The sequence below is a fragment of the Phalacrocorax aristotelis genome, chromosome 12 (assembly GCF_949628215.1).
Source record: "Phalacrocorax aristotelis chromosome 12, bGulAri2.1, whole genome shotgun sequence".
Classification (NCBI taxonomy): domain Eukaryota; kingdom Metazoa; phylum Chordata; class Aves; order Suliformes; family Phalacrocoracidae; genus Phalacrocorax; species Phalacrocorax aristotelis.
Window position 1 is genome coordinate 7,561,659 of NC_134287.1, and position 23,583 is coordinate 7,585,241.

The 23,583-nt window shown below is 57.5% G+C and overlaps 1 protein-coding gene across 2 annotated transcripts in view; it reads left to right on the forward strand.

The window, feature by feature from the left end:
- Positions 1 to 23,583, forward strand: part of SLIT1 (slit guidance ligand 1) — a 64,017-nt gene that overhangs the window by 19,387 nt on the left and 21,047 nt on the right. Inside the window, exon 1 of one of the 2 annotated variants that reach the window (XM_075107928.1) lies at positions 10,716 to 10,899. The exons of the other annotated variant lie outside the window; for it this stretch is intronic. Coding sequence (XP_074964029.1) covers positions 10,751 to 10,899 — 149 coding nt within the window. The 5' untranslated portion in view covers positions 10,716 to 10,750. Of the gene's footprint in view, positions 1 to 10,715; positions 10,900 to 23,583 lie in introns of those variants that run through there. 2 annotated transcript variants of the gene reach the window in all.

Sequence of the window (23,583 nt, forward strand, 5' to 3'; positions counted from 1 at the left end):
GGGAGAGGAGATGGAGAAACGTCGGTACAAAAACTGCGTGCTTGGTGGTGGCTGGGTAGAGGAGTGATCCTGCACCTCCGCAGCGGTGGCTGTGCTGGTGCCAGATGGGAGGTGCGGGGGTGATGCTCACCAGGGGATGTGGGTGCCGCAGCTCTGCTCCCCTCGCAGCCGGGGGGACTCACCTGCCTGAACCCTAGTTTCGATCTGGCAGAGGATTTTTAGTGCCTGCCTGTGCGTTGGTTCCCTGGAAATCGTGCTGCAGTGGTGGGCTGGCTCTGGCTGCATGCCGGCTCTCCTGTGCCAGACAGCTGCCCCATCTTCCCATGGCCGCTCCTGTTGGGGCTTTGGCTGATGTTCGCTACCTCCAGTGAGGTTTTGTGTTCGTTCTGCAGCCAGCGAGGTCGGTGCGCACCTGGTACCTGCAGCTGCTGTGTGGGAAGGAGCCTATGGGCACAGTGTTGTGTTTTCATCTTCCCATGCTGGAGCATGGTCGCTTCGGCTCCCCGGGTGCGTGCTCCTTTGCTGCTTTGCTCTTTGCATAGATGTGTACGTGCTGCTTCTTGGTGTCTCTGCACGGAGGTCTGCGGTCCAAGAGCAAGGTGCCCAGGTCGGGAGCAGAGAGCAGCCCCCCTGGAGCAAACCTCCCCTTCCCCAGCATCCATCCCCTGTTTCTGTGCCAGCTGCCCCCTCTAGCAGCATCCTCCTCCCCTCATCAGGCGAGGGCCAAGTGTCCCCGCTGTCACCATGCCCACGTTTCGACTCCGGGTGCCCTACCCCCTTGCACTCCCTGACAAAGCCCCTTCTGTTGGGGACAGAGTGGGGCTGGGGGCACCAGGCTGGGATGCGTCCCCCCGAATACCAATCAGGAGGGGGAGAATGTTTACACCACTGGCTGGGGGGCTGCTGCGGGGTCTTTATGCTGCAAGACACCCCCCCACCACCACCACCACCAGCTGGGGGGATGGGGAGGGGGAAGGGAGGCCTCGCTGCAGCCCCCGAGAACAAAGAGTCAGTGTGGCTCGTGACAGCTCTAAGGAGACGCAGGGAAACAAATGTGCCACTAATAGGTGGGGAGGTTACCTAGGAAAAGATGCTGCCAGGCGGGCGGGCAGCCAGCCCTCTCCCCGGCAGGCTGGCAGGCGGCGAGGGGCTGGGGCTGGCACTCCCAGCCTCGGGGAGGGCTTGGGGGGCTGCAGTAGGGCCAAGCCAAGGCAGGTTTGTGGTCCATGGCTGGCAGAGCATGCCCTCATGCTGCTGTCCCCGTGGGGACAGCGCCTTTATGGGCACAGTCAGAGTATCTCTGTGTTTTTGTGCGGGGTGTTGTGCTGCTCGCTGCCTGCTTGCTCTCCCCTTCCTCCATCGTTAACGTGTCACAGACCTCAGCTTTTTTTGGGGGGGGGCCCAAAAAGACTCCCTGGGGGATCCTGAGAACAGCCAAGCCTCAAAGCCTCACGAATTAAACAATTGTTTGAGACTTTTTAATATTTAAGCACTTCCATAAGCTTTTTGGGACCTGATTCATGGTGTGCAGGGGCACAGGAGTGCCAGAGTGAAGGTCACGGCTGTGCCCTGACCTGCTGCTGAGCAGCCTCCCCCTTTGCTTCCCACCAGCCTTGGCGCCCTCCCACCAGGGAGGTGGTGCAGACCCTGCATGGGGGTGCCCCGGCCCCCATCTCTGTTCCGCTACATTATCCTGCCAGCAAGCCAGGGCTTCCAGGAGCGGGCATTGCCAGCCGGCTGCCTGGAGATAATCTGCCCCCTCCCTCCATGCACCCTGTTGTGCTCCTGACCCACGGCTGGCTCTGGCTTTCTGGGTCTTGAGCTGCTTCCAGGGTTTCCCTGGCAATGCGTGGGGTTGAGCCCCACTCCCAAGGCTCCCTCCTCAAGACACTGACTCCACAGGGCGCACCCTCGGTCTTGCTTTGGGTGCAGGCTTGGATTTGGCTTTCTTAACGTTGTTAAAGCAAAGGGGTCTGGGTCTGTAGTGAGGTACAGCTTCCAGCCCCCTACCCCTTTTGGCAAAGTGCCCCTTCCACGTGCCATCGCCCCATGTGGGTCATCTCAGACCACCTCTCTGGTGATTCCTACCATGCTGGCAAACGAGAGTTTGCAACCTACAGGAGAAAATGATGGAAAATCAAGTCTTCCTAATGCTGGGCAGCAGTGCTAATTACACAGCTCTTAAAACACATGGGAATTATTTATTCCCTACCCGCCTTGCAGCTCATTGCCTGCCTTGTGCCCCATTCACCCCTCAGCCACCCCTTGGTCCCCTGAAAGAGTTAAATGAGCACTTGGAGGAGCTGGTCCCTTTGTCTGTACATTTTGGGAGCAGAATAAAAGCATTTCCTTCCTCCTGTTTTCACAGCTCAGACAGTAGAAAGGTTCAAAGTAATTTTAAAAAATCGTGAGCAGAATTAGCCTTTGGTAATTTGACTTCCAGGATGTCAAATTCCTCCAGGATGTGGAAGAAAAAAGTTTTATGTGGTGATTTTAGGGTAAGTTATAACTTCATACCCTGCATATGTATCCCACAGACGTGTTAATGTGCAGAACCAGATAATTAACCTGCATTTGCCTGGTTGATTCTCCCGCGGGTGGGTGCCGGACCCCTTTGTCTCTCCTGCTGGGACTGCCATGAAAACAAGCTGTCAGCAGTTTCCAGCACTGCTTCCGACAGCTGCCTATAAGGGTCCCTGTGCTGTGTCCCTTCTCTGCTGCTCCGGAGGGGCCCGTGGTGCCATCAGCGTCAGTGCCGGAGCATGCAGCCTGCAGACCTGACACCAGCAGCTTGGCTCGCTGGGCACCAGCACTGGCTTCTTGCCCAAGCAGGCTGCGTGGGGCACCAGGATTCTTTACCCACATTTTTCTCATGCTAAAGTGCCGAAAAGACCAAACAGATGAGTGTGATTGGGGAGGATGTCCCTTCTTGCACCCAGGGGGTTTCCTGGTGTGGCAGGCTTGTAGGTGTTGCCAAGGGGAAGCTGTGCCCAGCCCGCTGGGATGGGCTGGGAGCATGCTGGTTTGGAGAGCCCGTGTCCCTCTGCGTGCCAGTCGACATCCGGACACAAGCACAGGGCAGCTGCCTGCACAAAGAAACCTGGCCGGCAGCGTGTTGGGGTGGATTTGGGGAGGGAATAATTTCCCAGATTCTCATCTGTGTTAAATTAATTATCATCCCAGGCTTATCCTCACTTAACTAGCAAGGCGCAGACGTCTGTGGTTGGGACCCCCACTGCCCTGCCAGAGCTAAGCAGCACATGGATGAGGGGGTCTTACTGGCTGCCTCCCCCAGCCCCTCCATGGTTCTTGCACCCCCTTTTGTCCCCAGAGGCTTCGGTCCCCATTTGTGTTTACATTTTCCTTCAGGACAGGAAAAGCTGGATTAATTTTTACTGCTCCCAAGGGAGCTGTTGGCAACCAGACATCTTGCTGTCTTGTTTTCTGTTAACTGTGAGGCAGAAAACTGCAGGGATGGTTTAAAATGGTTTCCTCGACCCCCCCTTTTCCCTGTCTGGCCCTCACCATCACTCCAGTGGGGGATGGCGTTTGGGGCAGAGCTGCTTGGAGAGATATACAGTTGCTCACATTTTCCAGGCCCTGGGGCTGAAGGAGAGAGGTTTCTCTGGGAGGTGCAGGTGGGAAGGGCTTGACCAACCTCTTGAGTGTTTGGGAAATTATAATTTTGGGATCTTACGGAGGAGGAGTGAGGGGCATTAGCCCTGTTGCACAGACAGAGTATGAAATGTAGAAAGCATAGGAAAAGCTCCCATAAAGTGCCTTTCACCCTGGAGCTGGGAAGTCCTCCATCCTCAGACTCCTCCCATGGCAGAACTGGGAAGAGGACCCAGGAGTCCTGGCCCTGCATCCCCCCGCCTTCCCATCCCCAGTACGGTGCTCAAAGGGGCTTTTGTCCGGCTCCGAACCCCACAGGTGGGTGGGCGCCTCATCCCCCCCACCCCCGCTTTACCCCTGGGCTGGGATGCCTTTTCCCAGGGACTGTCGTTGTCCCGTTGCTACGCGACGCGGGCTTGCAGGTCACCTCGGCAACGGGAGCCTGGGGATGCGGGTTGGGGGTCGACCCCATCATGGGACACTTTTGGGATGTTTGCCTGGGGGCTTGCCGCATGTTTTGCTGGGCAAGCATGGTGGAAATACAAAATCAGTGCACGCCGTGCTGGTGCGCGCATAGCACGGGGTGTAGGGTCAGGGTGCAGGTACCTGGCATCAGGGTTTCACCCCAGGGGTGCTCCATTGCAGCTCCTCTCCACTGCACAGCCAGGCTGTTACTGCCCAGCAATTGCTGCCGGTGCTATTAATTACTAATCATAAGGATGAAGCTGCGACAGCGTAGTGGGGGAGGGATCTGTGCTCGTGGGGCAAACGGGAACAAGCAAGCAAGGAGCAAGCAGGGGAGCTGGCTGCATTCCCAGGACTTGGTGGTGTTTCCAGCTTTTGCTGTCCAACTGGAGGCATTTCCACCTCCAGGCGTTGCTGTCCCGCTCTGGCTCACTTGTTCTCTTCCCCACGGGCACAGCGTGTTGCTCATTCCTGCATCCTACGATTTCACAGCATCCCCACAGCCGGGTGTTAATGAGATTAGACCCAAGCTTTAAGATGTCTCTCTCTATCCTTTGCCATCCAATTACACAGCCCGCATGGTATCTGATTGCCTGCGAGAGGGGAGGACTGGGGCTGGCTGGGATGGGAGGATGCAGCTGGTCTTTCTGGGTATCAGCCCTGCCGTGCTGAGTGGTTTTCTTTCTTTTCTTTCTTTTTTTCTTTTTACTCCCCCCTTGGCTTTGAGCTGCTTCGTTTGGCTTTTTCATCACTTCTCGACGTGGCGGCTGGGCAGAATTTGTTTAAATTAACTGCTTGAATGGCAGCGTTTGTGTGTGTTGGTAGGGGGGAGCTCAGACAGCACCAGAATGGATGAGGGGGATTAAAGGTGCCTAATGGGCTCCAGATGGGCATCCTGGACCGGGGAACACCCCCGCAACCCTAACACCAGCCAGGGGCCACCAGGCAAGGAACTTGGGGCTGGGAGCTGGGATGCTATAGCAGGCGGCTGCCTGGATCTCCCACAGCATGGTGGCTGCTTCAAGCATGTGCCTGTGGGACCGGAGTGCCCTGAGGCTCCCCGGGGTGCTGGCTGCTTCTGTGCCGCCCGGCCATGCCTGAGGTGAGCAGGCAGATGCACTGCAGGAGGCACCTTCCCTGGCTGGCCCGGAGCATGGGGTGCAGCAGGCTCTGCTCTCGCCACTGCAGGCTCTGGGGACAACCACTGCGGGCAAGTCTGGCTTTCGAAGGTGCCTCAGCTCCGTCGTTAGCTGACATTGCAAAACAGCCTGCCGCAGCAGCACCACTGGAGTGGCAGTTTCTGCTCAGCAGTCTTGGATGCAAAGCAGGGAATAATACTATTTAGTCTCTGATGCCCTCCCCCTGGGCTCTAGGGTACCTCGGCGCACTCGCTCAGTCTGATGTCCCCACCGCTGCAGACATCAGCATTATTTTTCTTATTTATGGATGGAAAACTGAGGACCCGAGACAGGAGCTTGCATGGCCCTGCCAGTTGCATTTCCCAGACCTGTAGGGACTAGAGACACGGTGACAGCCCTCCCCAGCTCTCCAAGGGCTGTGCCTCCCACTGATGGACAGATTTCTCCTCCAGACACAGTATGTGGTGCCAGGGCTGCATGTTTGCAGCCTGTCTGGTGGCAGCGCGTAGTTGGAAGCATGTCAGTTCCAAGCAAGATGGAGCATGCAGGAGCAAAGGGCTGCTAGGGAGCGGTGTCACTGGCAGGACTGGAGGGTTGCGGGCAGGGTCACTGCTTTTGAATTTTATTAATGGCTGAGAGCAGGAGCGGGACATAAGCCGCAAGCCAGCCAGCTGCTGGGAATATCACTTGTGCTGTAGAACGGCTCATCATTTTGTGGGGGATTTAAGCTTCTTAGAGGAACAGGCTGCAGAAGAGGCCATCAGGTCTAATGGGAGTGAGCACTGAGTGGTACCTTTTGCTACTGAAAGCTGGAAAAGCCCCATTCTCTGCAGGAACAAGGCCACTCACCCTGCAGCGGCTTTTTATGAAGGCAGTGGTTTGCTCCAGTGTGTCTGGCTGCATCCAAGCAGATCGCTGAGCCAGGGCATGAGGCAAGGCACAGGAGGAGAGACCCATGGCAGCGCTCCGGATCCAGAAGGCTGTAGCAGAAGGTGGAGGCTGAGGAGGGTCAGGCAGGGTGGCAGGAGTGCACGCAGGGCGGTTGGGAAGCACTGGCTGGTCTCCCTCACCTACTGACCCTCAGGCAACACTCCATCTGCCAGCCCTCGCGGCCCACCCTTGGCCCCACGTTCCCCCCTGGCTCTCGTTTCCTTCCACAAATACTGAGAAAATAAACAGTGTGGCTGAAAGGGGACATCCCTGCATCCCTCTGCACACAACTGCCTCCTCAGGGAGCTGTGCAGGTGGTGACCTCGCATTCCTCAGCCCCAGGGTTAAGGGTTAACCAGAGAGAAAGCAAATATTGGCTTCTCTGGGGGCCACCCCAGCCCATGCCTGTGGCCAGGGCTGCCCCTTGCCTGAGGAAAGGGGCTCCTGGGGCAGGTAGGTGTCCATCCCTGGCAGGGGTGGTTGTACAAGCCTGGCTCTTTGCCCAGGTAGCGCGAGGTCCCCACCGTGGTCTGAGCCCACTCCTTGGGGCAGGAGGTGCCCTGGCATGGGGGGGACAGGCAAAGCCACAGAGGTGATGAGGTGGGGAGCCGACTGTGCGGGGCCCTGGCTGCAGTGGGCTGGGGGTATGGCTGGTGTGCTGCCAGAGCTGCCTATCACTGCGTCTGCACTCGGGTGCGCTTCTGTGCTTTGGGGAGTTGAAGGCATGCAGCTGGAAAGGACTCATGGCTGGCCCACCAGCAGCTCGTGCGTGCAGTGCCTATGGCGTGAGCCCGGCACTGCCAGCTCCTGGTGCCTGCCCCTCTCGGCTGGGCTCCTCCCATCCTCCTTCTGCCATGTACATGGTTCTGTGGCCCAGGAGTTGCTTTACAAAGCGTGGGACCCATGTTGATGCCAGGAGCCTTTGCAAGTCCGCTGCTTCCCAGGGCAGGATCTGACCTCAGCAGGGTCCAGCAAAGCGTATCTTCCCTCTTCCCCATCCTTCTTTACTCCCTCCATCTCACTCTTGTCTCTTAGCAACTGCCCCTGGCCAGGACACGGGCTGTGCGGGGAGGGGTGCGACACTTGCCATGCATCAGTCACTGTGCTACCTCGAGAGTGACAGCGAGTGATGTCATTAACCCCCGCAGCACTGGTTGGGCCGAGGCATGGCAAACGATGATAGAGCATCCCCGCGACACCTCCACCCGGGCAGCAGCCAGCTGCTCTGCCTCCAGCTTGACACCGATCCCCGCTACAATAATGATACGGGCGGCAATCAGGGAGGAATTAAAGGATAATTAATGCCAATCCACATGGAAAATTGCTCTCGTCAAACAAACCTGATATCATTTTTTTTGATGAGCTGACAAATTGGGTTGATAAGTAGCGACTGTGCTGACATGATATACCGAGACTTCGGCAAGTCATTTTACTCTTGCCTGGAGTATATTGTGATGAAAACATTAATATTCTGTAAAAATCAGTGTAGCGTTTCTGACAATGTGCTTCAGTAGTAGACTTCCTTGGAGAATTGCAGTGGTCACATTTCTGGCAGGGTGCAGAAGGGCTCTGATGATGATGAACTGATGTTCACCATCTCTGCAGAGCTGCAGTGGTATTGGGATCTTCAGTGGCAATACTGACTTTTGCCAGCCTCCCTCTGAGTCTCCTGGCCTCTTCTTGCCTCCACCTTCAGCCCTGCACCAGCCGAGGGTGTGCGGTGAGCTGGGTGGTGTAGGTGATGTAGCTGGGGAGAAAGCCACCTGCACCGTGAATGGAGCTTCGTGTTTGGAAGGAAACATGAACCGATAGGTGAAAGGAGCAGGGCTGGTTCTGTCAGTGGGATACCGGTCTGGCGGGATGCTCTGCCTGAAACACCTGCACTGGAAAATATCCTCATGCAAGGTCACGCAGCTGGGGAAAAAAATAATGTAGGTCACAGCTACAAGATGGGGAACAGCATCTGGGGACGCAGTTACACTGAAAACGACTTAGCAGCCGTCACGGCAGCCCGCTTTGGGATGTGGGCTTCCAGCACTGCAGCTTGGGGAGTGATGGATGAGCAGAGCTGTTCCGGGTACCAGGGGCTGGGGGGGGTGTTGCTGTTTTGGGGGGCAGTGGGAGGCCTCTGCTGAGCATCGTTGCTGCTTTGGGGCCCACAGGTTAGAGAGATGTTGGGAAATTAGAAAGTGCCAGAGAGGAAGTGCAAGATAATTGGAGGTCTGGAAAACCTGCCTTCCAGTGAAAAAAATTAAAAAGCTCAGCCTATTTAGTGTATGCAAGAGGAGGTTAGGAGGGGATTTTATCACCATCTCTGCATACCTGCATGGGGAGAAGCCTGATTGTAGGCACCTCATTAATTCTGTGAAAAAAATAAAAGAAAAAGAGAAAAAGTATAAAAATAATTCAATAGCTGGAGGATGAAACCAGACAAATTCAGATTAGAAATAAATTTGGCTTTTTCGCCACAGAGAGCAGTTAACCATTGAACACTCAGCTGGGAAGACATGGATTGGATGTCATTGAAAGTTGAAAAGGAGAGCATACTTCTTCCCTGATGGTGAAAGTGGGAAGGGACAGGGTTGGAGCAAGAATCCCAGGGAGGGCTCTGTGTCTGGGCCGGGTGCACGGAGGCATCCCAGTGATAAAGTGTCCCCTTCTGGGTGATGGGTGGCATCCCATCCGCTCTCCCTCTCTGGTCACTGGGGACATCAACCCAGCACCTCCATCCCAGGCCAGGACCCTAATTGCTTACAAAGCCCCTGTGCATCCCTGCTCTGTGGGGCTGGTTGAGCAAAGCTGGCTGTGGAGGCTCTTGTCCATCTGGGACGATGCAAGGGGACGTGTGAGCGGGCACATCTGCTGGTGGGGACAGGGCTGCTGCAGCCGGGGGCTGCTGTGGGGGGCTCCCAGGCTGCTACTGCTGCTCTCAGCTGGGCTGGGAGAGATCCTCTGGTGCTGGTCTTCCCACGCTCTCCCCAGGGGATGCTCAGCTGCAGCCTTCCCGACCCCTGTGCTGCAGTCCTGTCTGAGCATCTTAGGCAGATCATATTTTATTAGTGCGGTAAAAAGGAAAGATGGCTTTGCTTTAATTTTATGAGCTACAAAGTCCCTTGCCTGGTTAGGTGTTGGCTGAGCTTTGCAAGAGTTCACAGGGCAAATTGCGGCTGTGGTTGAAGATGTTGTCTCTCCCCTATGCTGCTCCCTTGCCCATCACAACTGCTCTTCCTCCAGTGCTCCCATCTCCACAGTGCTGGGCAGGATCTGCTCCGCTGCTGTTCCCATCCCTTTGTAGAGACATGCCAGCAGCGACCGTGACAGCAAGGCCAAACGGAGCGCTCCCAGGTTGTCCAGCTGTGGGGTTTTCCTGGCTGCTGGTCCCTGAAATTGTGCCTGGGACAGTGAGAAGGCAAAAGCTGGCTATAGCTGGGGACATGGCTCTGGGAGAGTCCCACCCTGTCTGCATGTTTGGGCACAATGTGTGCAGAGTGGTGGGATGTTGCAGGGAGCCATCGGTGCCCCCCACGAGCAGGGTGGTTTGTGCAAATGCCCGTGTGCCCTTGCAGCCTGCCGACCCCTGATCCCCGGGTTGTAGGAATGTCTTTACATGCTCTGGGAATCTTTGTGCTCCTGTCCTTGCAGCCTGCCACTGCCGGGCCTGGGTTTTGTGCTTTTGCTTCTCTTTTTTTTTCCTTTTTTTCCAGCCTCTTTCACAAAGACACCTATTCTCCCCCTGCGCCCCAGGGATTTACACAGAAAGCTCACCCTCAACACAGCAAAAGAAAGGCCCGGGTGCCCGGGAGAGGAAGCTCACACAAAATGCGGTGTGTGGCTCTTTGTGTCCCCTTTGTAATTCCTCAGCACAATGAACTGCCCCGGCCACCCACCAGCCCTGGGGTACCCCCAGGTGCCCTATCCCCCATGCCCCCCGATGTGGTTGTGGGCAGAGCTGGGGATGCTCCTCGCTGGGCGGTGGGGAGCACAGCCTTTGTGCTCGGGAGAGGGGAAATTTGGGCAGGATGGAGATCACTATGTTCCCGCAGCAGCAAAAAGCGTCCTCACATCCCCACTGGCCCCTGGGCAGAGTGCTGGGGGGGTCCCTCCGGCAGAGCCCTTCCATCAGCCCTGCTCTGACGGCTTTTAACATGCTAATGACCCTCTCAAGGGCAGGAGCAGCTCCGTGTAAAACCCATGTTCAGCCCTCGGTCATGGACATTTGCTCGGAGACAGTGTTAAATATTTATCTTCCCCCCCCCGCCCCCGCCCCGACTCCGCAGGCATTAACAATAGCGATTGGCAACCAGCCCCTTCCCCCTCACCGGGAACATGTGGCTCCCGGACCATGACAGCGAACGTTATCGTTTGTACCTGTGAATTATTGATAAAGTATAAGATAGTTCTTGCAGTGAAAAAATAATGAGGGGGAGAGGCTGGTTGCAGCCTGGTGGGGCGGGTGCTGCTTCAAATCCTCTTCTCTCGGGGCAAAATGGGAGGTGGGACCCCATTCCTGCTGGGCTCCATCCACCAGCTGACCGTGCTGGCCCCTAGCAGCGTGCAGCCGGCACTGGGCTGCCTTTGTGCATGGTGGCTTCTCTCTCTGCATGGGTCTGGCTGGCGCCTGTCCCCTCCTGGCTGCCCACTGCCTTCCCCAGGGAAGGTGGGCAGCTGCCCGACTTCCCCAGCCCCACGCTGCCTGCAGCCTCCTGCGAGCTGGGGATGCTCGCTCAGGCAGCTGCCTGCAGGTCACGAGGTGAGTGGGGATGTCCCAGCTCTGCGGGTTGGCTGCCCACCCTGCGGTGCCTTGGCGGGGAAGGGGCAGGTATAGCTTGGCCCCGCAGATGCTGTGGCTCCAGTGAGCAGATGGGGTTTAGCCTGGGAGAGCCTTTCAGCTGGCAGGGATGGGGGGCTTGAGAGGTCTGCAGGGGCTGGAGGAGGGAGAGGTCCTTGGCTTTATGGCTACCAATGTATGCTGTCCCTGTGCCCTAATCTGTCCCTGGAAAAAGGGTGATGAGGCTGCTGAGTCCCTGGAAAGCAGATGGCAGCCCTGGAATGGGGTCTGTTCCCTGACTTAGGGCTGTCCTTTGGCTGGGAACTGAACTCGGTGCATCCACTTCCTAAGCTATGGAGGTGAGAGCCTGTCCCAGAGAGCCACCGGGTCCACCAGCTCTCTGGTGGGTCTGAGCTTTGACTGCGCTTTGCCAGGCTCTGGGATGCCACATGGGAGGGTGCAGATGGCTCACGGGGATCCTGTTGTCAATGGCATGGGCAGTCCGATTAAAATCAGGGTGCCTCTTCAAGCCAGTTCAAAGCCCAGCTTTGATGTACTTAGACCCTCAATCCCACTGTTTTGTGAGGAGAGCATCAGCAGGAGAGCCAGGGCATTAGTGTGCGGAGCCTGGCCCAATCTGGGGTTACACATCTGTGTCCCTTGGCTGGGTGACGGGACACCAGGGTGCTGCACCCACACCAGGGACAGTGAGGGTCTGGGGGGAGCATAGCTGAGATGAGGCAACCTCCCTTGCACAGAGTCCCCTGTCATGCTCCGGCAGCACCAACCCTGTCCAGGAAGAGGCTGCCCAGACCTGCTGTGCACCTACATCAGGTGTTGCTTTCCCCAAAATGTGGCTGAATCTGGTGTCCTGGACTCCAGGGATGCAGGACGTGCTGTTATTTCTGAAGATGCAGGAATGCCTGGGAGGCAGAGCAGCCCCCGTGCATCCTGCTGCATCCTGGGCTACAGCCAGGGGCCACCTGAGAAGCACTACTCCCCACCTCCTGCCCCATTAGTGGCTCCCAGTAGTGGCCATGGGGCTGGGAGGATTCCCATGAGCCACCTGCCTCTGTGGCTCCCTCACTGGGTCTCCTGGGGAAGGTGGAGGTGTGGGGTGCTTGTGAGCACTGCGGGGCAAGGTGGATGTCTCATGCTGTTCCTTGGCATTGGCACTGCTGCGGTTTCTGTCTGGCCTGAGTGGCTTGGATACTGATTTTTAATTGCACACTGCAGTGGACTCCTGGAGGGGCTGTGTCCCCACCTCTGCTGCTCCCCAGGGTGCTGCTTTTCCAGGTGTGCTAGTGTAAGGGTGGATAAAAAAATAACACTACTGGGGCAAAGGCTTGAAAGCGAGAATTAAGGAGTGATTAAGAGAGCATGCATGTGTGCAGCGTGTCTGCGCACTGGTGGATGTGTGGATGTGATGTGGTCAGTGATGGGTTGCAGTACGTGTGCCGCAGCGTGCGTGGGCGCAACGGGAGATGCTCCCAGGCAGTGAGTGTGGCAGCGTGCAGAGAGCCCCTGGTCTGAGGTTCTAGGAAGAGGCAGCGTTACCCCGAGTACAAGCTGCAGCATGGGAGCTGTAGCAAAGAACAGGCTGAGTACGGCTCTTCGCTCCTGCTGTGGCAGAGCATCCCTGAGCGAGTGATTGATCCTAGATCCTAGCATTAAAGGGTTTGGGAACGTGAGCCCTCATCTCCCTGCTCACCCTTCTGCTCCCTGACTTGCCTCCAGTTGTGCAGCAAATGAAGCCCAGGCCACTCATATCAACTTTGAAGTGTGAATTTCAAACGCTCCCTCTGCATCATCCCCTCTCCGGTGTCTGATGGGGGACGCGGAGAGCGGCAGGAGCACCAGGCACATGAAACAGCCCTGTTCAAAGCCCAGCACTGTGGCTCCCACTTGCAAGCTGAGTTAAATTTGCAGGCAATTACCAATGGAGTTCCCTGCTTTCGCTCTTGGCCTTTTCCCTTGCAAACCGCCTGCTCTTTGCTTTGCTTTTAGGGGAAGAGCCTGGCACCAGAGCAGATATGAGCTGCATCAGGCTGGGCTCCTGCCTGCAGGTTACAGTGGGGGATGCTGCAGCCCTCCTGTGCCCCATCCCATGGTCCCCACAGCTCCATCTCAGCACTGAATTGGGCTCACACCGAGCTGGCGTTGAGGATCGAGGCACAGAAGCTTTCTGTGGAAGGTGCAAAGCAAGGCAGCAGTGCTTTGGCCTCGTTCAGAGCTGACACATGAGGATGAGACAAAACCCAAGCCTTTTTGTCTCCAGCTGCTTTCGGGCTAGAGGGTTGCAATGGGGATGGCTCATTCCGTGCTGGATCCCAGGCTGCTGCAGGATGCTCGCGTGCTTGGCTGGAGCTGGGGCTGTATATGTGCGGGGAGAATCCAGCCCCACCCCTGTGCGAGGCAGAAGCAAGACGGCACGTGTGAACTCGCCTTCACAAGGCATCAGATCTGCTGCAGTTGGATGGAAATTGGAGCTCCTTTCTTCTGGCACGGAGCAGCTCCCCGCTCCTGCTCCCCCCTCAGAGGGTGGATGGGCTGATAATCTGAGGAAGCTCCTGCTACCCTCCAAGCTGCAGTGCCTGGGATCTCATCTACAGGCTCACTGACAATTTGCATTAATGTTTACTTAACTTACTGGGAGCCCTCTTACATCCCAACTACCTTTGCTGGGGGCTGACACGGCTCGTGGGGGCGGCGGGACTAGCACAGTTCCTTTCTGGCTGCCTTCTTTGTGCTCCGGGAATCTCCAACCCTCAGAAAAAAAAACAAACCTCTTTGCCAGAAGAATGGGCCCTTCTCCTAATTTACTTGAAAAGGTGTCCCATATTTCTGCCCAGCCAGGACCCTGCATTGTTCCCAGGGAGGATTTCAGTGGGGAAGCTGGCTAATTTGCAGTGTTTTACATATCTAATATGTTGTCAGAAATGCTTTTAAATCCCTATAATATTTAATTAGGAGGCAGCTTTCGGCGTATTAGGCAGGAATGGGGCTGTCTAATGAGTTATGGGCAATTTTATACCTGTGAAGGTAATTAAGTAAAAGCTGGAGGCAAGCTCCTGTGCACGCATCCGCCCCATTTTGGAGCTGCTGTGGGATGCAGTGGGGTTGATGCCGGTTGTCTGGCCTCGGAGCAGTGTGTACCCATCCAGGGCTGCTGCTGGGCTTTCCCCCTCCGTGGGGTGAGGGACAGCCATTTCCCATGGCGGGGACCATGCCCAGCCCGCTGTCCTGGCTGGAACAGGACATGTCCCACCACGGTCGGGTCTCCAGCCACCTCCTGTGGGGCTCTGACACCTTGGGGCCTGTGACGTGCTTGTCTCCCAAACCTGGTATTTTTAATCTTGAAACTGAGCTGGGATCTGACAAAATATGAATCATCCAAGAGATGCAAAAGCGGGCCGAGTCCCTGGCAGACTGGGATGTATTTTTAGCCCGCACGTGTTGGAATTTGACTGTTTCTTTGGGAAAAAAGAGGTTTTAAGATCTGAGTGCCTAGCTCTGGCCATGCTGGGAGCCCTTCTGCTGGCTCCACGTTGGACTGCTGCCTTAAAAATAACAGTTTGTGGCAGCGTGGGAAGGAGGATGAGGGTCAGGCAGTGCTGCACAGCTCCTGCTCGCCTCTCCCCTTGCAGAGGTCCGAGCCCTGCCCTGTGCCCACCACTGGGAGCTCAGGGGTGCTGGCATGGGCACATGTATGTGCCCGGGGGTTGGCCACTCGCCCTTCTGCTGTCCCAAGCCAGCAGCCATGGCTCAGGGTAGGAACACCTGGAGCTGGTCACGGCTGGGGCACTCCCAGGAGCATGGGTGTCTCTGGGGGCACCAGCACCCAAAGCTGCACCTGTATCCTGGCCATGCTGCCATGTTCTTGCACACGTGCCAGTGTTGGATTGCATGTATTCCTCCCTGGGCTGCCCTGAGATGGTTCCCACTGCATTCCGTGGTGGGGTCCCATCCCACGATGGCCCTGCTGTGAGATAGGGCTCCCTGGCCACTCACCTGCCTCCGAGAGGGCTGATATCTGGCTGTGTCAGCATGGGGGTCTCCCCCTCTGTGGGGTTTGCAGCCAGGACCCCACTGTTCAGGAGATTTCATCCCCCTTTAATCTTGGCGGTTGGAAGCCAGGGAGCCGATAATGATGAAGGAGTGTAAATGTCAGCAGGAAACTAGCTTCAATCAGAACTCTTAAAAATAAACCCACCAGGCCTGCTCTGGCAGGGGTAATCAGCCTCGTCGGCTCCTCTCCCCGGGTCCTAGAGCACGAGCAGCAGCCGTGCCGAGCAGCCTCAGGCCACCCAGACTGCTGTGCGGGAGGCTGGCTGCAGCACTAGCAGACCTGGCCCCAGCCATTGGAGCTAGGAGGAGTGACCCCCTGAGCCGGCTGGGGTGCAGGGTCCTGTCCCCTTTCCCTGGATGCACCCTGGCTCTCCTCTTAGCAGGAATCCCCACTGCAATCCCATCTGGGTTTGAACTACGTTTTAAATGGGAGTGTATCTAGGGAGAGGGTTGCAGAGGTGATCTGCTTCTGGCATGTGTTTTTTTCTTAGGGACCCCTGGAGCTGCGTGCTCTGGTGTAGCACGTGTGGTGGCAGTGAGGTACTCAGCCTTCATGAAAACACCCGTGACTGTAGCTACCTCCTGGGAAATGCACAGCCTCCCCTTCCCAGCTCAGTCCGGCTGTGGCAGCAGATGTGAACACGTGTGTAACAGCCCCTGGCTATTCAGGCACATCTGCAGGGCAGAGTCACCCATGGGCTCTTGGGGTCACAGAGCTGGTGTCTCCACCTGAAGTGAGATGCGCTTGGAGCAGAGACAGGAGGTGCATTGTTAACCTCAAAGATAATTAACCTTGGGACAGCTTGCAAAGGCATGTGGGGCTGCTCCATCCCTGAGCTTTAATACGGAGGCTGAAGGTCTGTGCGAGACCCTCAGGTGCCCATAGGCTCGGGGCTGGGGCTCCCTGCTCTGTGCCTTGCGGTTGGGCGCTGCTGCCAGGCTCCCTGCTCCTCCAAGGCTCCATGCATGCGTGGATCCAAGAGAGGCAGGAGGAGCACCCAGATGTGCCTCTGGCAACTCATTTCTGCCTCCCCAAAACAGCGAGGAGCTGTTGATCCCCAGCACAGGCGAAGTCTGTGGATGGCAGTGTCTTATGTCCGTGGGGGCTGCAGCTGTACTAACTGCCTGCAGGCAGAGGCTTCCCCAGACTCGTGGTGGTGTTTTGTGCCAGGGGCTCTTCCAAGAGCTGCTCCATGGAGGGAAGCCCTGTGGGCTGGGGTGCAGCTCCCTGTCCCCTGTGTCAAGGCCATGACTGGGTGCTGCACTCCCAAACCCTCTCAAGAGTGACATTCCTGGGGCAAGGGCAGCCCCAGTTTGGGCCCAGCTTTGTGGCAGGACTTTGCTACCCTGCCAGCAGTTTTTATCCTGGCTTTAATGTGTGAGTGCCATACAGGATAGGTCTCTTTATCTGCCTGTTGGGTTTTTCCTGCTGTGCGCCCCTGCGCTCGGTTCCCATGCTCACGTGCTCTCACAGCCCCACACTTGCTTTGCCCCATTTCCCACCCTCCTTTCCCGTAGGACCCTTCTCCTATCAGGGCTGTTTCCTCCCAGCCCTGTGTAAAATCACAACTCTTTTTCCAGCTGCTAGACTGGATTTGAGATGTCCCACTGGCTCCACCCTAGCTGCCAGTGGGGGCTGATGCTTTTCACCCTGCAATGCATCTCCCACTTTGCATGCCACCGCTGGCTCTGTGGTCGCTCCCAGGAAGCCAGGCTATGAGATGCAACAGCTGCTGGGGCAAGACTTTTGCCTGTCTTAGTGCTAGGGCTGAGTGTGAGGAGCCTGAAGGACCCTTGGTCACGCCAGGGCATCTTGGCAAGTAACTCCAGCTGGGTCTTGCAAGGTTCAGCATCAGTTTCAGAGCATCCTCCAGGCCAGAGGGAGTTTGCTTTAGCCCTTCTCAAAGCTGGGACCAGGGCTTAGAGTTGCTATCCCAAGATCTGCAAAGCTGAGGAGTAGTGTCGCAGATCCACAGCATCGCTCCTTGGCTCACTAGCCTGTGCCAGATCTGGGACAGGCTGGAGGCAATTTTCAGCTTGGCTCAGCCTCATTCACACCTCGGAGGAATCCAGGAGGGCCGGCAGGGCTGGCTTCACACTTATTAGCAATTAAAAGCCTCAGAGCCTGGAGTCAATTAGCTCTGAGCTCAGCAGTGCCGCAAACCCAGGGGATGAGCCTGCCAACAAGAGCCACAGCCAGCTCCCCACAGGGCTCAGGGCTGGATTGCTAGAAGAGCTGTTTGCTTTTTCATTTACACCTTGGATTAGTGTTGCTGCATGGAGTTTGGGGTGTCTTCTCGAGCGTGAGCTGCTGCGCAGGGAGCACATGCTGTGTGCTGGAGGGTGCGAGGCTTCCCGGCGTGCAGGGCTGGAGCCTGGCACGGCACAGCACTGTCACCCAGCAGGGCCCTCTGTGCATGGGGTTGTGGTGGGGTGAGGGGGGATTGACCTTGTCCTAACCACCATGGGGCTGTGCGGGAGGGTCTCGCTGCAGCACGCTGCTGTCTGCCAGAGGTAGAGATGGAGCAAATCCCCACCACTACCCACTCTGCCCCGAGCTCTGGAGCTGCTGGGCTGCGGTTCCTTCATTTTCCAGGCACTTTGGGATGTGTTAGGTCTGTGAGCACAGGCATGATGCTCTGCCACAGGCATGATGCTCTGCCACAGGCATGATGCTCTGCCACAGGCAGTGGTTTCTCTCTGCAGCAGGAGAGCAGTGGGGTGGTGAGCTGAGGGCGGGTTTGAGGGGAGGCTGGCAGGGCTGTGCAGCCCCGGGGAAAAGGGCTTTGTGCCTTTGATTCGCACCATGTTGGGACATGCAAATGTGAAGCAGGTAGGTACGCAAGCTAGAGGGTAGCATGGGTACTGGAAAGAAAACATGCTTTGGTGGAGGGTTTTTTAGAGATTTCCTGCTACTAGACGGTGAGACAGCAGCAAAAACATGAAAGGAAGGAGGAGAGCAAGCTTGCTGAACACCAGGGCGGAGGGGACTTGGAGGTGGTGAGAAGCAGGAGGCCATGCCGCAATGGGGCCACTGGCTGGGTGCAGCTGGGTGCCTCAGCTCTCGGTGGCAGTGGGACATGGAGGCTGTGAGTTGGGCAGGTGTGGTTTAATAGCCGGTGTCCAGCCAGACACTTACTGGAGGGGACAAGCGCTCATCTAGCGGTCAGCATGAGCTGGGGAAGATGTATCAGCCACACAGCAGGTCCCTTTGCAGAGAGCGGCAGGTTTGCTGCTCCCAGGTGTGTGCTGCAGGGCAACCCCTGCCCGTCCGGGCCTCTGCCAGACCATGGGGCGGTGGGCACAGCGGGTGCTGTGGCTCTCGTGAGGCGCTTCAGGATGCTGGGGAGCTGGTGGTGATGCCTTAGCTTCCCGTTGGCTCCCCTTCCTGCAGATAACGAGGTTGCAGGAACAAAGGGGCAGTGTGGGGAGGGGGCGGAGACAGCCACGCAGGGTTTGCGGCTTGTTATTTCACTTGTGTTTCCATAAAAGCTGTTGCTTTTAACTTGTTTCAATCTCTGAAGAGGCTCCAGGGTGGATGGCAGATGCTTTATTCCCCCTCCCTCCCACCCTTCCCTCTTTTCCTTGGCCAGCTCCCCATGTTCCAGTTGCATCCCCCTTCCCGCGGAAGAGTCCCATGGCTCTGGCTTTGCAACACAACCCACGTGGGAGCCGCTCCTTGCTGGAGCTGGACCAGAGCCACCGCGCAGGTGCTGCCCTGAGCAGAGAGCTGCTCAGCAAAGCCCACCTTGTGCAAATGCCTTCCCTGTGCAGATCATCCAGCTCGCAACAGACGTTGCATGTCCCCAACTTCCCCCATACCCAAACACTGGGCTGCCTGTGTCATCTGTGGTGTGTGCACCCATGCACCTTGGCGTCCCCGGTGCCCCCCCTCAGCATATGCAGGCACCGTGGTGGCACAGCCGGGTGATACCAGCTGGTGTCTGTTGCTGGTGCTCTGGTAAGTAGAGAGGCCTGGATCATGGCACGGGTCAACAGCAGTGCACCCTTTGAAGCCGCTGAGATTTATGCATGCCCTGAAATGTTTTGCTAAATCAGCACCACCATGCTGGGGCTGGGACTCTTCTCACTAACTGTTGCCATGAGCATATGTTGCATTTTACACATGGTCTGCTTGGCTGTCCAAGCAACAAACCTCTCCAGCTTTAATGTTTTGGGAAGCATCTGCATCTCCTGGGAGAGAAGGGGCTGGGGCCAGGGCCAGAGCCTGGGGTCAGCTCAGCACTTTGGGAAGCCAGTCCCGGCAGAGGAGTGGTGTGAAGCATTGCTCCCTGGCCTGGCAGCGTTCACCTTTGCCATGTGTACGTGGTGGACAGGCAGAATTGGTAATTTGGCTTGTGTCACTGAGGTCTGTGGTCTGAGACACTCAGCACAACATGATGATGTCTAGCAGTGTGTTGCCTTGTTCCAGTAAAGGACTGTTTTGCCCTTAGATATATGGGCCTGGCAAGCATGAGCTCTGATCCATCGCTTTAGCTGGTGCTGAGATAACAGGAACATTACTGCAGCAAACGCAGGTGGGGGTGGGGGCAGCTCTCCTAAGGAATTAATTATTTATGGTTGCTTGGACCTTGGTGGACATGACCTACTGTGTCATCCTGCCTGCCAAGGGGTGCTGAGGATTCTGGTCCCTTCAGGAGGACCATCCCACATAGCCCTGCCATGGGTGGTGTGCAAAGAGGCGATGGACGTGATGAGTACATGGCCCTTACACAGAAGGGACCCCCAGGGCCAGGCAGCCTGTGCGACTCAGGGCATGGGGACCCTGCAACTTGCAGGTGGGGACATGAGCCCCGCTTTCCAGCTGGGCTGGAGTAGAGGCATGCATGAAAGTGATATAAAAGCCAAACTCCCCATGCCACCCAGGAGCAATGAGCCCTGCACAGTGCAGGAGAGGCCAGCGGTGGCTTTCAGGCTGTTGTGGTGGCTAGAAGGATGTCTGGACCTCTTCATCTCTAGGGCCCCTGTAGGGACACCCTACCTTTGCACAGTGCTTCACTGTGCCACAGAGGTATCTCTTGTGCTGCATACAGGTTCCTGCCACCATCCTTGTCCCCTCTGGCTGGACCATCCCTGCTCTGTGCACCTTGTCCCGAGTACCCATTAAGGCCTCTTGGGTTGGGAGGCAGTTTCTGTGGCTGCAGGTTGCGGTATCCCCCAGTGCACTGTAGGCTGCAGCACCCGGAGCCAGGAGGATAATGAGCTCTTAATAGTCCAATTATATCCCATCGATTTACTCAGCTCGTAATTGTTGGCGGCTGGGGCTGCCTGACGAAGTGCTCGCTCCGGCTGCCAGCGAGGAGGGCTGTGCCGTGCCGCCCAGCCTGGGATGTCCCTCGCAGCAACCAGCTGTTCCCCCTTGAAGACCACAGAAGCAGCCCCCCCCAACTCTCTGTTCCCCGCCCCGGGAGGCTCAGGGACAAGAGTGGGAGGCAGAGACTGGAGTGGGGACCCTGGCACCCCTCGCTGGGGCGGGGGTGCTGACATCGGGCTGACCCCAGGTTGACATCCCCAGTGGGGAGCAGAAGGGTTGTACATCTCCACCTCCCGCTAAAACAGTCTGACGGGAGAAGTGACTCCTGCTGGGTGACAGTCCCTGCTGGCTGAGCGGCAGCTGAGCCATCGGCTATGCCTGGCAGCCTGCACCGGGCAGCGTGGTGGCTACCAGAGGTGTGCCCAGCTGGTCTCCTGGCAGCAGAAGCCACCTACAGAGCATCTGCCTGCAGGTGTTCCTCGCTGCAACACGGCATTGCAGATACATCTCTCTGCTTTTCTTCTATTCATTTTCCCTTTGAGCTGGCTGTGGCTGGGCATCCCACAGACTAACACCACCTAATTTGGAGGAGTGATCCTCAGCTGTGATTTTAAACCTGCCTTTGTGTTTATGCTGGTCATGCCTTGTTCTGGTGTTGTGAAAAGCAGCAAATCATGTTCCCTTTCCCCCTTGCCGTGCTGCTTTGGACCCTGTTCCATCCCCTCCTGTTTCCCTTTCTGGTCCCTGTCAAGGTGCCATTTCCAGAGACCCCGTGATCTCTTTCCTAAGTGTCAGGGGCTCGTGCTGAGCCCACCATGCTGCACCCTGGCTTGTCTGCACCCATGCATCAGGCTCTGCCATCCCACCTTGTCCTGAGGAAACACCATCAGCCCCGGGGACTGGGGTTGCAGCAGGTAGCAGGCAGCGCGCAGGATCCCTGTGGCTTTGGGGCTGGTAGAGTGAGGCAGGTTATGGAGGTGGTGGGAGCTCTGTCTCGTCCCCCTTGGCCAGGATGGAGCAGTGCTGGCAGCTGGGCTGCTGGAGTCCATTAAAAATCAAGCAGCCTGACATAATGCTGGGGGCATGCCATGGGAGTCTGAACCTGAGATGGGGTTGCAGGCCCTGCTCACGCCGGCGCTGGGGACCTGGGCAGGTAAAGTGACATGGTGGACAACTCTGCCTTGTTTCCCTGGCACCCTGCTAATGCAGCAGTGGGGCAGCTGCCCCCAGCCTCTGGCAAGTAGCTCCCCTTTGGGACACCCATCCTTGGGTGCTGGGTCGTTGCAGCACTGGGGACTCACGTCCATCACCTCATATGGATTGTGCGGCTGGGACACGTGGGTGATGCTTGTTTCCCCCAGCATGGGGTTCTGGGTGCAGATGCCAGCCCAAGCATTGAGTGCAGCCACTCCTCTCCTGGCGTGAGAAATGGGGGTGTAAAACCCCTGGGGGGACTCTGGGCTGTCGGCCGCTAATGCGAGCACTGATTAGTCTATTGATCTTGTGTAATGCAGGAGTCTTTCTGTGCCTTCACACTCACCCTTGTCACCTGTCAGGTGGTGGAGTGGTAGTGTGAGCACCTGTGCCGGTGGGGCAGCCCGGTTCTGCCCATGCCCCTGCCCTGGGCAGGCTCTGCTGGGACAAACATCATGTGTGGGGTGACCTGAGGGACACCGGGCTGCTTAATGGCTGCTGGTACCATGGTCCTTGCTGGTTAGTCCCTGGCAGGCCCTTTGGCTTGGGGACATGCCGGCTGCACCCTGGCACAACCTCCTCCAGCACAGCACCAGCAAGGCAGGACTGGGATCCAGGGAGCACCTATTCCAGCCCAAAATGCTGGTGCTGCCCAGAGCTGCGTGGCTCTGGTTGCAAGGGCAGCTGCCTTGTCTGCTCGAGACTTGGTAGACAGTTTCTATGGCTGAGCTGGTGCCTGGAGCAGCTGGTCCCGGTGCCGGTGGAGTGGAGCTGCTGTGGGAAGTGCCTGGCCCGTGAGCAAGGACCTGTTATGCATTTTTGTCGTGGGAGCAGCAGCCTGGCAGCAGCTGAAGGGTTAATGCCTTTGATCTGCCCCACTGAGGGGGAGAGGGTCTGGGAGACCACTGGATGCTAATGAGTTTCCAGTGTGGAAGATGGGGAGGAAACAAAGAGGAGACCAACACCCTGCACTTCATCTGCCTGGAGCCAGCAGCCGGTCCTGGGCATGTGGGTGCTGCTGGGGCGGAAAGCTGCTCACCTGCCATGGTGTGCCTCCGCAGCCCTCGCTTGGCATGGCTGGGATGTGACACGGGCTGCAGCTTTCACCTGGACAGAAGTGCCCCGGTGTCTGCCGATGCCGGGCAAGACAGACCTCTGCACGGCCGGCTGAGCCAGCTCTGGCCGACGCTGCCAAGCGGGGCTGCCTGGCGAGGGAGCGCCGTGCCAGAGGGCTGCCAGGCCGCCCCAGCGCTCTTGGCAGGCGACGGGGGGCTCGGAGGACGCAGGGCCAGCGCTGCTGGGAAGCAATTACCTCCCTGCTGCGTCCGGCCCTAATCCCCTCACACAGCATGTGAGGAGCCGGCTCGCCAAACAAGGCTCAATCAGGTTAAAGTGTGAAGTCAGGATTAACCGAAAGAATGAGAGCATGGTAATAGCCCTGGCCTCCCTGCCCGGCCGCCGCAGCCCCGCTGTGGCCCCCTCCCTCCCACCCGCCCTCCGGCCCGCCGGGCTCTTGCTGGGGAGATTAAGGCTGCCGGGGTTTGTTTGCCTGAGTGGGCTCCCCACTGGGAAGCCATGTCGAACAGTTTTGCTTGGGCACCCCGCTAAGTGCTGGGCAGGGCGGCGCACTGGGGGGTTGGCTCCCGCCACAGAGCCCCTGCCAGCCCCGAGGGAGCTGTGCCCCCGAGCCTGGCTCCTCGCCGAGGCTCCCTGGGGACAAACAGTGGTGGGGGGCTGCCTGCTCCCAGAAGAGCCAGTGACAGGGGCACCTCCTGACCTGTCACACGTATGGCACTGGCAGCCATTGTGCACACAGTGGGGCAGGGCGGTGGGGCACAAGATCTGGGGAGGGAAATCTCCAAAATCCCAGTCCTTAATGACTGCCATCCTCCACGCTGCCCAGCCAAGGGGTAATTGTGTGGATGTAGCTTAGTCATGAGGCTTTTGGGGGACATGGAAGCAAAGCAGGTGCCCTCCTTCTCCCCATGGCAGAGCTGTGGGCTGGGTCTGGCTGCTGCTGCTGAACAGGCATCTGCTGGGTCAGAAACCCTTGTGGGAGGTGAGCCTGGGGACAGAAGGGGTCTGGGATGGGGTTGGACCAGGAAGGGGTAGAAATGCAGTGGGTTCCC